Raw genomic sequence first — 15,096 nt, 5'->3', positions numbered from 1 at the left:
AAACCTGAAGGAACAAAACAGCAGCAGACTCGCAGAACCCAAGAATGGACTAACAGTTGCCAAAGGGAAAGGGACTGGGGGGGAAGGGAGGGAGAAGGGGAATAAGGGGCATTACGATTATTCCACATAATGTAGCGGGGGTACACGGGGAAGGTAGTATAGCACAGAGAAGACATGTAGTGATTCTATAGCATCTTACTACACTGATAGTGAATGTAGTGGGAGCTGATAATGGGGAGAATCTAGTAACCACAATGTTGCTCATGGAATTGTATATTAATGATACCAAAATAAAAAATAAATAAATAAAACAAAAAAGAAGCACCCACTTCCAACCCTACGGCAAATCCCCAAGCAGAGTTTAATATGTCCACGCAGAGATTTCCTTTTCTGTGTTCGCAGATTTCTCCTACTCACTGCATTTCTTTTCTTCCCTCCTCCAAGATTTCTTTGTTATCTGCTGGTCAGCTAATTGGGGCAAACCCCAAGGACCCCCACCTCATGATCCCTTGACCATGAGATGTCCACCAGACCCAGCTGGAGGTAGCACCCACTTGTGCTCGCATTGCAGGGAACCCCTCCCTAGGAGGCAGGTCATGATTGGGTCCTAGGGAATGTCACCCAGAGCAACCAGGAGATTTCTCCCTTTACTGTCTTCCCCTACAGCTCCCTGCAGGTGCTAAGAGCCTTCTCATGTGCCTTTATTCTACGACCCTTTGCCCCTTTTACACTAAGTTATTTCTACTGTCATGCCTGCTTTATTTGCTCTATTTTCCATTTAGAGGGAAACAGAAACTTTCACTCTGACAGGATCTGCAGGTCTGACTTAACTCTGACTTCCCATTTGGAACCCACCTCTCAGGCCTAGCCTGCAGCCTGCAGGAGCACATAGCCTAGGGCCAAAACCTCTTAGCACAGCAGGTTTTTTTTTTTCCTCACAGCTGCCTGTGCCTCAGCCCAGGCAAATGGGAGATGATCTTTTCTAACTAGTGTGGTAGTCTCTCCAGGGACCTTGACTTCCTATTGTCCCCTGATGAGGCTCCCAAATTTCCGGGAGGCTTGCCAGGCCAGAACACTTCTTCATGCCTTTTCTGACTCTGAAGCTCTGTGAAGAGCTGCTGCTCTTCCCTTCTTCCACTCTTACCCTGGAACCTGTAATTACTACTAAACTTGACCAATTAAGACTCAGCAAGTATAAAGACCAAAGTTTCCTTAAAGCTCTCTACCTTAGACTCCTATTCTCCCATTTCCTCTGCACTTGCACCTCCTCCACTGTCCCCCTCTCATAAGCCTTTCTCCCTTGCCTGCTTATTACAGGTCCACTCAAGATCTTTTCATCCTTCAACTCCCTTTCTCCCTTATCTCCCTTTTTGTCCCAGACCAGCGCTCTGTCACCTGTGATTCCCCCTTTTCCCCTTTGCTGTCTCTCCATGGCACACTCACTTCTGGCCAGCGTCAGACTGGAAGAGAGGTTTCTAAACTTCTGAGATGCTCGTAATAAAAGCAAGCGTCCTGGGATTCTTAAGCTTATTGTGCCTTTCACCACACCGTCAGCTTTCTAGCTATTTGCCTGACTTGGTTGAGCCTCCTTAAGGCTCCCATAAGACCTCACTGCCAGCCTTTGTCAACACCTGCCACGTCTCATGGGACCACCTGTGGTAAGCCCCCTTTAACCCTTTGCTAGAAAGCCACGAGACTCTAGTCCTCCATGTCCATATTCCGCTCAGAGACGTCTGAGGTGGGATGCGTTAGGTCCTGGGCAGCCGGCTGTGCCAAGACCTCTGGGATAGACCCTGGGACGCTGGGCTCTCTAACTCATTCTTCAGGACTACAGTCTTCTGTCCTGCTCTCCAAGATGTTCCTTTCTCCTAGATGAGCCACACTGTTGGGCTGCATTCTCTCCCTCTAATCATAATTCGACCCTGAGACTCTCAAACTGTAAGCGGGTGGGCAATTGAACAGAGGTCCCTTAGGTTCGGGCTTACTTCTATCTCAGAAGTCAAAAAGAACTCTGTCAAGCTTGCAAACTTGATACAGTCCTCTCCTTGCTCCTCTCCCTACTTTACTTCTGCTCCAGTGTCAGCTTAAAACTGACCTTAGACAAGCAAAAGAGTTATTAAAAAGGCTTGTAAGTTTACTAGCAGCCTTCACTTGTCTAATACAGTATCCCACTGAACTGCTGTTCGATCAGTAGGCCCAAATAGAAATTATAATAACAAAGATGCTCTGGAAAAGAACCCTCTAACTCCTGTGCATAAAGACATGCTAGTATAACAGTTTACAACAGTTTATTCTTATACTTAATGTCTCAGTAGTATGTTTACATACTCGAAAAGACAAAAATATTAATATTAAAAGACCTGTTTTGCTAACAACTATGTGACCTTCTATATATGCCTTTAAATATTTTATTGTCACTTTAGTTAAATGAAAACTAAATATTGTTTCTTAACAACTTACAATCTTATTTAAGCAAGTACCTTAAACTTTCTTTTGACAACTTCCCCAAACCAAATTCGAAAAGGTGCTTTTACCGCTAGTGAACTCTGATATTTCCCAGAGGGCCCCTGGAACATGTCAGAGGAATTTTTTCTCCTCATCGGGGAAAAATATGTGGCTTATTCGGCTTATTTATTTAATATATAATTACTTGGGAATGACTGCTGAATGATGCTAAACTTCAGATTATTAAACTGTTATACGTTATAGAAATAACCACATTTTCTTGTCAGTTGTGTTAACCATAGCCATTTCTAAGTCTTTTATCATTTATAATTGTTTTATTCCAGAACTAGTGAAAACCTAGATTCAAGCAAAGAATAGCTACCTAAGTAAACTAAAGAGGATAATTTTAATTCTTATGATATTTGGTTTCAAATGTTGCTAATCTCTTAAACAGAAGAAGTGTCTGTTTTAACCTTTCCTCTTAAGCTAGTTTACAACAGTTTAGTAAATTATACCTTTATAAGAAGAATTGAAACATGTATCTTTCTCTCTCCACTTGATCCCTCCAGAACTTAAAACTCTCAGTGACTTTTTTCATGTTTTATGGCAGTATTTTTATTTGCATAAGTTCAAGAAGAATCTGCTCTCCTTATAACAGGGCACAATTGAACACGCTGGTTATTACCAAGGCTTTGACTGGAAGGTCATATTTGAGACATATGTACATATGTGTAGACTCAGATATGACCAGACAGCTCTAAGGAACTAAGATTGGACTTTATGGAGCCAACAAAACGCCTTGGAAGAACTGGCCTTGTGCCTTGGCTGGCAGGGTTCCCAGCAGCCTCACCAGGTGAGTAAGGAAGGTCACTTCCTGGCAGGTGCAGGAACCTCAGAATATATACTGGGGACCTCGAGAAAAGGAATTTGCCCAAATCTACAGGTACTGCAGGCAAAACCTGATGGCCAGTCTGGCTTGGCTTTGTGGCCTCAAGAGGCCTTTAAAAGCTCAATCTGAAATTCCTTATAAAAAGTTCCAGCAGAGCACATTTAAAAGATCCTATGTGATCAATTTCTCTTCTTGCTGCTCTTATGCAAATAATCAAGACAAGTGTTCCAAGGCTAAGCTTATTTTCTTAAAGTTACCTCTAAATGAGGGTGACTTTAGAGAGAAAAGTATTGTTTCAGTAATACAGCCTTATCTGTAATAGATTCTAATACTAGTCATTGTAAAATCAGCTTCCTAAATTCTAGTTTCCTCAAATATCTGACTCTCCACATGTTTCCAATGTTCTCCCATCTCAATTAAAATCTTACTATTCTTAATCCTCATATTTAGCCATGCATTCTTAATCTCCTTGTCAAGTTTGTTCTTCCGAAGCGTAATATCCAACTCCAGATGTTGCTCAAAGATTTCATCCTCTGTCTCTAACAAGCAGTGAAGAAACTAGCTGATCAAGTCTCTCAGATTTATCAGAAGCTCTCAGAATCATAAGGAGTACAGTTCCACTTTTAGAACTGGGCATCCTGACTACTCTTCTTTGCTAAACTCCTACTAATGCTTTTACTAGCCCCACGGTGTGAACCATGCTTATGAAACCTCTTAATCAAATTTATTTCTTCCAGACGATAGCCCCTAGAGATTAAAGTCCTGCTGTCCTGAAAATTCAACCCCTTACCAAGTGAAAAGTTGGCCAACTTCCTGGGGCCAGTGCCTTATCGGAATATGCCACATCTATACATCAGTTCCAACAGGCTTTAAGAGAATTTGGGCTCACCCAGGTCACAGTCTCTGACCCATCGGAGAACAGGCCTCTCTATAGCCCAGGGACCCGAGTCCTCATCAAGGTCTGGAAAGACAGGTTGCCCCAATCTCAATTGCAACCTGTTTGGAAAAGATCCTACCCTTTCCTTATGTCTACCCCTTCAGCCGTCAGGGTCCCCGGAGTCACCAGCTGGTTCCATTATTCTCATGTAAAGTGGTGGAAAGATCCAGCGGTGCAGAGTCTCGAGACCCAAGAACCCAGCTACATCTGTGAGCCTGCAGAATATCTAAAATATCTCTTCAAGCAACAGCCACCTAAGATAAGTGCTTCGTAACTCCAGTTCCCTAACTCTTTCTAGGCATCCTTGTGAGAGTGGAACTTATTATTCCTTTCCTGTGCTATTGTGAAACCCCTTTCCTTTAGCCAGCAGTATTTCTGCCCCTACTGGGCTTAACCCTTAAAAGGAAAATGGCCTTAAACATGCCATCATTACTATTATTAACCCTCATCTGACTAGTTCCTCTCCTGGCAGCCATACACTCTCTAACGCCAGTGATTAGCAAATTGCTGAAGTAACTAGACAAACCAGTTACTGGATCTGCCTCTGCCGAGATCATCTTGAAGATGATATAAATCTTCTTGGCATCCCAATGTCACTAGAAACTATTGCCAATACCACAGCACTATATTGAAGTTTTTCTTATACAACTTATACCACCATGAAAAGTGATGGAGTTGGTGGAGGCCCCCAACCTTTCAATCCAAAGTGGGTCACTCCAACACCAGCTGAACAAGTAGGTAAAGTCCATCAACTAGCTGCAAAAGCCAGTCTATGCTTTTCCAATTCCTGGGGCACTGGTCCCCTCTTGGGAATGCTCAGCTATTTCTACTGTAATGCAACTTTTATATATAATCGCACTTTTCACAAATGGGAACCACGATTCCAAAAGGATTCCCCTAATAATGGAAAAAATTCAGTATCTATAGCCTTAACCACACAGTCACCAGAGAGCCATACTTCCAAGGCAACACTCTGGCCTCTGGTTATAGTGGGGCAACGATAAGTACAGTGCCACCAAGCCTTAAGCAGGTGAGTCCTGGGCCATAATCAACAATTCAATGGGACAAGAAACTCTTGACATTGTAATTGGGACAGAAACAGTCCTTAATATCTCCAATGTCACCAGACACCCCCAGCCTTAGCCTCATTCAACTTATTTTCAGAAGCCTTCGCTGCCAGATTCCTCAGGCCCACAGTGACTCCTCCAATGACCACACCTCCGTGTTCACGGGACCACTTGATGGACTCCCCAATAGCCAGTCTGAGCCCTTGCCTCAATAGTCATCAAGCAACTAAAATCCCTAACTGGGCACCCTTCCTGTCCTAATCTCCACTATCCCGACAGTCAGCAAGCAGAGGGGACCCAAATAACCACACCGACCCTCACAAGCAGGAAGCAGCCAGAGTGGCCATCATCTCCCACCCCAATGATTTGGGTCCCGACTCCTTGAGGTGGGCATGTTAGGCAGGAAAATAGATATGAGTGGAGTAGAAGGAGAATAAGGCCAGGAAAGCCACTGTCGCCATGAAAAGGCAGAAGAATTTGATCCAGACCAGACTGACAGAGACAACCCCTGAGAAGGAGATAGATGTAACCAATCTCCCTGAAAAAGAATACAAAATAAAGATCATAACCATGCTGATGGATCTTCAGAGAAATATGCAAGAGCTAAGGGATGAAGTCTGGAAGGAGATTACAGAAATGAAACAATCTCTGGAAGGATTTAAGAGCAGACTTGATGAGGTGTAAGAGGCCATTATTGGGATAGAAATGAGAGAACAGGAACCCAGAGAAGATGACGCGGAGAGAGATAAAAGGATCTCCAGGAATGAAACAATATTAAGAGAACTGTGTGACCAACCCAAAAGGAACAATATCTGCATTCTAGGGTACCAGAAGAAGAAGAAGAGAGAAAAAGGGATAGAAAGTGTATTTGAAGAAATAATTGCTGAGAATTTCCCCAAGCTGGGGGAGGAAATGATCGCTCAGACCACAGAAGTACACAGAATTCCCAACAGAAGGGACCCAAGGAGGACAACACCAAGACACATAATAATTAAAATGGCAAAGATCAAGGACAAGGACAGACTTTTAAAGGCAGCTAGAGAGAGGAAAAAGGTCACCTACAAAGGAAAACCCATCAGGCTATCATCAGACTTCTCAACAGAAACCTTACAGGCCAGAAGAGATTGGCATGATATATTTAATGCAATGAAACAGAAGGGCCTTGAACCAAGAATACTGTATCCAGCACGATTATCATTTAAATATGAAGGAGGTTTTAAACAATCCCAAGACAGGCAAAACTTGAGGGAATTTGCCTCCCACAAACCACCTCTGCAGGGTATTTTAGAGGGACTGCTCCAGTTGGGAGGACTCCTAAGACTAAATAGATGTCACCAGAGAAAATAAAATCACAGCAAGGAAAGCAGACCAACCAAATACTAACTAAAGGCAGAAAGTAAAATCAACGACCCACAAAAGCAGTTCAAGGAAACTCAAAAGAGCACAGAATAAAACAACCAACATAGAAAGAATGTAGGAGGAGGAGTAAGAAGGGAGAGAAATAAAGAATCACCAGACAGCGTTCATAATAGCTGAATAAGCGAGTTAAGTTAGACAGTAAGATGCTAAAGAAGCGTAATTTGAACCTTTGGTAACCACGAATCTAAAGCCTGCAATGGTAATAAGTACATATCTTTCAATAATCACCCTAAACGGAAATGGACTGAATGCACCAATCAAAAGACACAGAGTAATAGAATGGATAAAAAAGCAAGACCCATCTATATGCTGTGTACAAAAGATGCACCTCAAACACAAAGACATGCACAGACTAAAAGTCAAGGGATGAAAAAAGATATTTCATGCGAATAAGTGGGAGAAAAAAGCAGGTGTTGCAGTACTCGTATCAGACAAAATAGACTTCAAAACAAAGAAAGCAACAAGAGATAAAGAAGGACATTACATAATGATAAAGGGCTCAGTCCAACAAGAGAATAAAACATTATAAATGTATATGCACCCAACACAGGAGCACCAGCATATGTGAAACAAATACTAACAGAACTAAAGGAAGAAATAGAATGCAATGCATTCATTTTACGAGACTTCAACACACCACTCACTCCAAACGATAGATTCGCTGGACAGAAAATAAGTAAGGACACAGAGGCACTGAACAACACACTAGAACAGATGGAACTAATAGATATCTATAGAGCTCTACATTCAAAAGCAACAGGATACACATTCTTCTGAAGTCCACATGGAACATTCTCCAGAATAGACCACAAACTAGGCCACAAAAAGTGCCTCAGTACATTCAAAAAGATTGAAATCCTACCAACCAACTTTTCAGACCACAAAGGTATGAAACTAGAAATAAATTGTACAAAGAAAACAAAAAGGCTCACAAACACATGGAGGCTTAACAACATGCTCCTAAATAATGAATGGATCAATGACCAATATAAAGTAGAGACCAAGCAATATATGGAAACAAATGAAAACAACAACAGAAAGCCCCAACTTCTGTGGGACGAAGCGAAAGCAGACTTAACAGGAAAGTATATAGCAATGCAGGCATATTTAAAGAAGGAAGAACAATCCGAAATGAATAGTCTAACGTTGCAATTATCGAAATTGGAAAAAGAACACATGAGGCCTAAAATCAGCAGAAGGAGGGACATAATAAAGATCAGAGAAGAAATAAATGAAATTGAGAAGAATAAAACAATAGAAAACATCAATGAAACCAAGAGCTGGTTCTATGAGAAAATAAACAAAATAGATAAGTCCCTAGCCAGACTTTTAAAAAGAAAAAGAGAATCCACACACATCAACAGAATCAGAAATGAGAAAGGAAACATCACGATGGACCCCACAGAAATACAAGGAATTATTAGAGACTACTATGAAAACCTATATGCCAACAAGCTGGAAAACCTAGAAGAAATGGGCAACTTCCTAGAACAATACAACCTTCCAAGACTGGCCAAGGAAGAAACACAAAAATTAAACAAACCAATTACAAGCAAAGAAATTGAAGCAGTAATCAAAAAACTACCCAGGAACAAAACCCCCGGGCCAGATGGATTTACCTCGGATTTTTATCAGACATACAGAGAAGACATAACACCCATTCTCCTTAAACTTTTCCAAAAAAATAGAAGAGGAGGCAATACTCCCAAACTCATTCTATGAAGCCAACATCACCCTAATACCAAAACCTGGCAAAGACCCCACCAAGACAGAAAATTACAGACCAATATCCCTGATGAATTTAGATGCAAAAATACTCAAAAAATGTCCGCAAACTGGATTCAAAAATATATTAAAAGGATCATACACCATGACCAAGTGGGATTCATCTCAGGGATGCAAGGATGGTACAACATTCAAAAATCCATCAACATCATCCACACAGAAACAAAAAGAAAGACAAAAACCACAAGATCATCCCCATAGATGCTGAAAAAGCATTTGACAAAATTAAAAATCCATTCATGACAAAAACTCTCAACAAAATGGGTATAGAGGGCAAGTACCTCAACATAAAAAAGGCCATACATGATAAAACCACAGCTAACATCATACTGAACAGCGAGAGGCTGAAAGCTTTTCCTCTGAGATCGGGAACAAGACAGGGATGCCCACTCTCCCCACTGTTATTTAACATAGTACTGGAGGTCCTAGCCACGGCAATCAGACAAAACAAAGAAATACAAGGAATCCGGATTGGTAAAGAAGAAGTTAAACTGTTGCTATTTGCAGATGACATGATATTGTACATAAAAAACCCTAAAGACGCCATTCCAAAACTACTAGAACTAATACTGGAATGCAGCAAAGTTGTAGGATACAAAATTAACACACAGAAATCTGTGGCTTTCCTATACACTAACAATGAACCAATAGAAAGAGGAATCCAGAAAACAACTCCATTCACAATTGCATCAAAAAGAATAAAATGCCTAGGAATAAACCTAACAAAAGAAGTGAAAGACCTGTACCCTGAAAACTATAAGATACTCTTAAGAGAATTTAAAGAGGACACTAGCAAATGGAAACTCATCCCATGCTCTTGGCTAGGAAGAATTAATATCGTTAAAATGGCTATCCTGCCCAAAGCCATATACAGATTTGCTGCAATCTCTATCAAATTACCAACAGCACTGTTCAACGGCCTGGAACAAATAGTTCAAAAATTCGTATGAAAACACCAAAGACCCCAAATAGCCAAAGCAATCCTGAGAAGGAAGAAAAAAGTGGGGGGGATCTCACTCCCCAACTTCAAGCTCTACTACAAAGCCACAGTAATCAAGACAATTTGGTACTGGCACAAGAACTGAGCCACAGACCAGTGGAACAGAATAGAGACTCCAGACTTTAACCCAAACATATATGGTCAATTAATATACGATAAAGGAGCCATGGACATACAATGGGGAAATGACAGTCTCTTCAACAGATGTTGCTGGCAAAACTGGATAGCTACATGTAAGAGAATTAAACTGGATCACTGTCTAACCCCATACTCAAAAGGAAATTCGAAATGGATCAAAGACCTGAATGTAAGTCATGAAACCCTAAAACTCTTAGAAAAAACAAAGGCAAAAATCTCTTGGACATAAACATCAGCGACATCTTCATGAACATATCTCCCTGGGCAAGGGACACAAAAGCAAAAATGAACAAGCGGGACTATATCAAGCTGGAAAGCTTCTGTACAGCAAAGGACACCATCAATAGAACACAAAGGTACCCTACAGTATGGGAGAATATATTCATAAATGACATATCTGATAAAGGGTTGACATCCAAAATATATAAAGAGCTCATCACCTCAACAAACAAAAAGCAAATAATCCAATTAAAAAATGGCAGAGGAGCTGAACAGACAGTTCTCCAAAGAAGAAATTCAGATGGCCAACAGAGACATGAAAAGATGCTCCACATAGCTAGTTATCAGAGAAATGCAAATTAAAACCACAGTGAGATATCACCTCACACCAGTAAGGATCGCCACCATCCAAAAGACAAACAAAAACAAATGTTGTCAAGGTTGCGGAGAAAGGGGATGCCTCCTACACTGCTGGTGGGAATGTAAATTATTTCAACCACTATGGAAAGCAGTATGGAGTTTCCTCAAAAAGCTTAAAATAGAAATACCATTTGACCCAGGAATTCCACTTTTAGGAATTTACCCAAGGAATGCAGCAGCCCAGTTTGAAAAAGACAGATGCACCCCTATGTTTATTGCAGCACTATTTACAATAGCCAAGAAATGGAAGCAACCTAAGTGTCCATCAGTAGATGAGTGGATAAAGAAGAGGTGGTATGTATACACAATGGAATATTATTCAGCCATGAGAAGAAAAAAAATCCTACCATTTGCAACATGGATGGAGCTGGAGGGTACTGTACTTAGTGAAATAATTGAAATAGGTGAAATAAGTGAAATAAGCCAGGCGGAGAAAGACAAATACCAAATGATTTCACTCATATGTGGAGTATAAGAACAAAAAAACCTGAAGGAACAAAATAGCAGCAGAATCACAGAACCCAAGAATGGACTAACAGTTACCAAAGGGAAAGGGACTGGGGAGAATGGGAGGGAAGGGAAGGATAAGGGAGGGGAAAAAGTAAGGGGGTATTACGATTAGCATTTATAATGTGGGGGGGGCATGGGGAGGGCTGTGCAACACAAAGAAGACAAGTAGTGATTCTACAACATCTTACTATGCTGATGGACAGTGGCTGATGGGTTTTTTGGGGGGGACTTGGTGATGGGGGAACCCTAGTAAACATAATGGTCTTCATGTAATTGTAGATTAATGATAACAAACAAAAAAAAAGAAGTAGGATTCTTAACTTACTCTTTAACAAACGGACAATAACTCAGCCCACACTGGGGGCTGGCCAGGCAGTCTTGTTTGGTATACTCCCAGAGCAAGAGGCCTGTATCCCAGGAAGAAATCAGAGCAGGAAGTTCCTTGTGTTAAGTTAATTCTAAGTATTCAAAGACCACTTAACAAGTCTGAACCCCCAGCCCTTAGGCACATTTCCTGAAGAATCCTTATAAGGGGGAACCCCCAACCTTTCAGCGCACTCCTCTCTCTGAGGTTGCCCACCTTTCTGAGTGCACAACTTTAATTTTTCCCAACCTTTCAAGGCACTTCTCTCTCTCTGAGGTCACCTGCACTTTTTCTCTGAGTAAGTTTAAATAAAACCTTTACTCTGCTTCACTACTGTGTCTCTGCCCTTCAATTCTTTGTTGCCGTGGGGCAAGGATGGAGGAAAATAGACAACACCCTCCCCCCCAACAGAATCAGTGAGCAACAGCTGGAATAAAAATTATTGGAAGTGCAAAAATGTGTCATAAGGAAAACAACTAAAAAGCAAAAAGGATGAAAAGCACATAAGGTGAATTTGAAAGGGGAAATACAAATACAATAAATAAATCCAAGAGTTTTTAAAAATAAAATAAGATTTTACCAAAGATAATCAATAAAATTAAATCAGAAATGAGATGGTGCATGACATAATAAAGTATAAAATACAAATGATCTTATTCTAATAAATTAGTAAACTTCCGTGAAAATAAATTTTGAAACCACAATTAAATAAGTGATTTTCTGTAAGAACTGTAAATTACCAAAACAGAATGAATAAATTAATAACCAAGCAAAAAGTTAAAAAATTACCAAAGAATTGCCTCAACAAGAGCTCCTATCAGGATGATTCACTAATGTATTCTTTCAAACTTTCAAGGAAAAAAATTTACCACATTATATAACTCCCCTGGGATACCAAAAAAAGATGGAAAGCCACAAAGGTGAATTTCAGTACCTGATAAACATACCATTAAAACAGTAAACTATGGAGCACTTGTTCTCACCCTGGCTGCACATTAGAATCACCTATAAAGCTTTTTAAACTCGTAATGCTTGGGCCATCTCCACACCCAAACATACTCATAGCCACCCCATACACATACATACAAAATGAAATCAGAATCTCTCACAATGGGCCCAGCCATCAGTGATTTTTTAAAGCTCCCCAAGTGATTACAATGTGCAAGCCAAGGTTGAGAACTACTGCTCCAGAGCAATTTCACTTCTTATGATTTATGGAGCAAAGATCCTAACTACAATACAAGGAAACAGAATTCAATAGTCCGTAACAGTTTTAAGCCACCTAAACATAAAGCAGCATTTTCCTCATGGATGCAAAGATGTTTCCAAATTAGAAAATAAGAGCAAATACACAATGATCTCTTATGGTTTCCTACCACATGCTTTTTAAAATACAAGAGTAATTCCTTACCAAGATTCGAAAAAAGCATCTGCTTTAAAACAACAGCCTAAATATCTGGCATTATACTTAATGAAACTACATGCACTACAGTCAGAAACACAACAAAAGTGCCCTCCAACATCATTATTTAATATTGTTTTTAGTTCTGGACAAGGTAAGAAGGTATGAAGTAAATATATGAGCAAGAAAGAGGCGGAAGTATGGTTATAGGTAGACAAAATTATGGCATACACAAAGGCTGAGAAACAGAATAAATAAAAGATTTCAGCACAACTGAATCAAAAATATTCTTATGTACTAACAATAACTAGCTGAAAATACAATAGGAGAAAAAGTGTCTTCACAATAGAATAAAAAATTACAAAACACTTAAAAATAGTTTTAATGAAAACTGTGACAGAGATAAAACTCTAAAATTATTTACTAGAAGATAGAGACAAACTTGACTAAATAGGATAGATAATGTATATTCTGGATAAGCAAACTAAAATAACATATTTCCAAAGTGTACATTTCATTGATGCTTGGAGGGAGTTGAAAAAAGTAAGTCTAAGTCCACCTGAGAAAATAAATAGGTCAGCCTACTAAAGATAATTAGGAAAGTTGAGTTTTCTACAGGAGACTTCAATCTCCCAGATTTTACACCTCACTTTAATGTTTCAGTTATCAAAATGGTGCAACACCACTGTACCAAGAGACAAATGAGTACGTGGAAAAAATAGACGGTCTGGAAATAGACTCTTTATTACATATAGGAATTGAATGCATGATGAGAGAAGAGTCATGTACCAGTAAGTAAAAAAAAGTACTAACTTAGAAAAGCATCAGAGTATATCTCCACCCAAAATAAATTATAGCCCAAAATATATAGCAGATGGAGTATCAACTTACATATAACAAATCAATCCCTTTTACCCTCCAAAAGACTGTATGTATACTATATCTATGTCAAAGCTTTGAAGGGGAGGTTGACCATTCTGGGCTTAGGAGAAAAAGAGAAAATTATAAATAAAAAAAAATTAAAATTTGACTATAAAAATAAGTTACACATTCAATAGACTAAAACATAAATAAGAAACAACATACTAATAAAATTTTTGTAAGAAATATGACAGGTTTATTTTATAATATTTTTAAATTAACTTTTAAAAGACTAAAAAAACAAAAAAAAATAACCTAAAATTCATAAGAGGGATAATAAATAAAAAAAGTTTTGCTAAAGAAATTAAGACAAGGGCAAGTTAAAATAAAAGTGAGGAAAGGGGTGGGGGGTGGGAGTGGTAGGATTATTCATCATGGATGGGTGTTTAAATTACTCCAATACAACTCTGTGGCAACACAGTTCTATCAGGAGCCATTTTAAACTTGCTATACTTCTGAGGCACCCCATTTCCAGGCAGGTAGCCCAAAGAAACAAAGGTAAACATGGAGAAACATATGTGCAAAGATGTTCTTTGCAGCATTTTCCTTATAACAGAAAAAACTAGAGCAAAGGAATCGAAAGTTAGCAAAAGGAGAGGGTTTGGTGAATTACGGCACATCTATACACTCTGGAATATAATGAAGGCACTAGTATGTTTTCAAAAACTATGCAACGGTCTAAGAAAAATACTTAGGATATGCAGAAATGTTGAGCAAAAAAACACAGGACTGAAAATGGTTAAAGTACTACAATTTTAACTACGTTTTTTAAGAGCATGTATACTTAAATTCTGCTTTGAAAGCCATAACTATGTTTTTGGGAAAGAATTGGGAGAAAAAAGGAAAAAGCATGCAATGGTGGCAGCTGTGCAGGGAGGGGGAACACATGGCAGGACCGCAGGGTTTTGGCGGGCCTCTGGGAAGTTGGTGAAGGGAGAAAGAGGGAAGGGGGAGGGGAGAGGAGGGAGGACTATCCTGAGGTGGAAGCAGCGGGGGTGGGCGGGCTTTTGGGCGGGGAGTGCATCCGGTGGGCAGGACGAGCAGTGCCGTCCCCGCTCTGCTCCCGTGTTGGGTTCCGTTCTACTTTCCTGCGCACCCTTCACAGGCTGGACCTCTGGGCCGGAAGCCCAGCTCCAGGGTGCCTTGTGTGCATCCTCTAAGGCACTGTGCAGTCTTTTCAACGACTTTCATTTCCGAAGGACCTTGTGTTCCAAACCAAATGTAAGAGCTTTATTGTACCCGAAACGCTTTGACGTACCTACCGGAAGTGCTCCTTGACCTTACGTGCCGGAAGCACTTCTCCCTAAAAACGAAAGTGCGTAGTAGAACTCGTGCACATTTTCGGTCGGACGGTGTAAGGAGCGGTTGGTAAAACTTGGCTCTAGGTATTTTTCCAAAGTGCTTTAGAATTACAGCCACGGTGGAAGGACTTTGACGTCTCTGGGACATTGAGAACTCTGGTGGGCGTGTGAAAGAAAGGCAAAAGGTCCGTAAGTCATCGGAGCGGCCACAGGAGCGGTACAGAGGTAGGGTCCCCCGTAAACGCGGATGCCTTTGGGCGCCCAGTGATACGGCCTTTC

General features: G+C 40.3%; 1 protein-coding gene across 1 annotated transcript in view; it reads right to left on the bottom strand.

The window, feature by feature from the left end:
* Positions 1–14,965, bottom strand: part of LOC118928575 (serine/threonine-protein phosphatase 4 regulatory subunit 3-B-like) — a 66,141-nt gene extending 51,176 nt beyond the window's left edge. The window contains 1 exon segment of the mRNA XM_057495346.1: positions 14,775–14,965. Coding sequence (XP_057351329.1) covers positions 14,775–14,965 — 191 coding nt within the window.
* Between the last annotated feature and the right edge of the window lie 131 nt (positions 14,966–15,096).

Source organism: Manis pentadactyla, chromosome X (genome assembly GCF_030020395.1).
Source record: "Manis pentadactyla isolate mManPen7 chromosome X, mManPen7.hap1, whole genome shotgun sequence".
Lineage (NCBI taxonomy): Eukaryota > Metazoa > Chordata > Mammalia > Pholidota > Manidae > Manis > Manis pentadactyla.
This window is presented reverse-complemented; position numbering and strand designations above follow the sequence as displayed.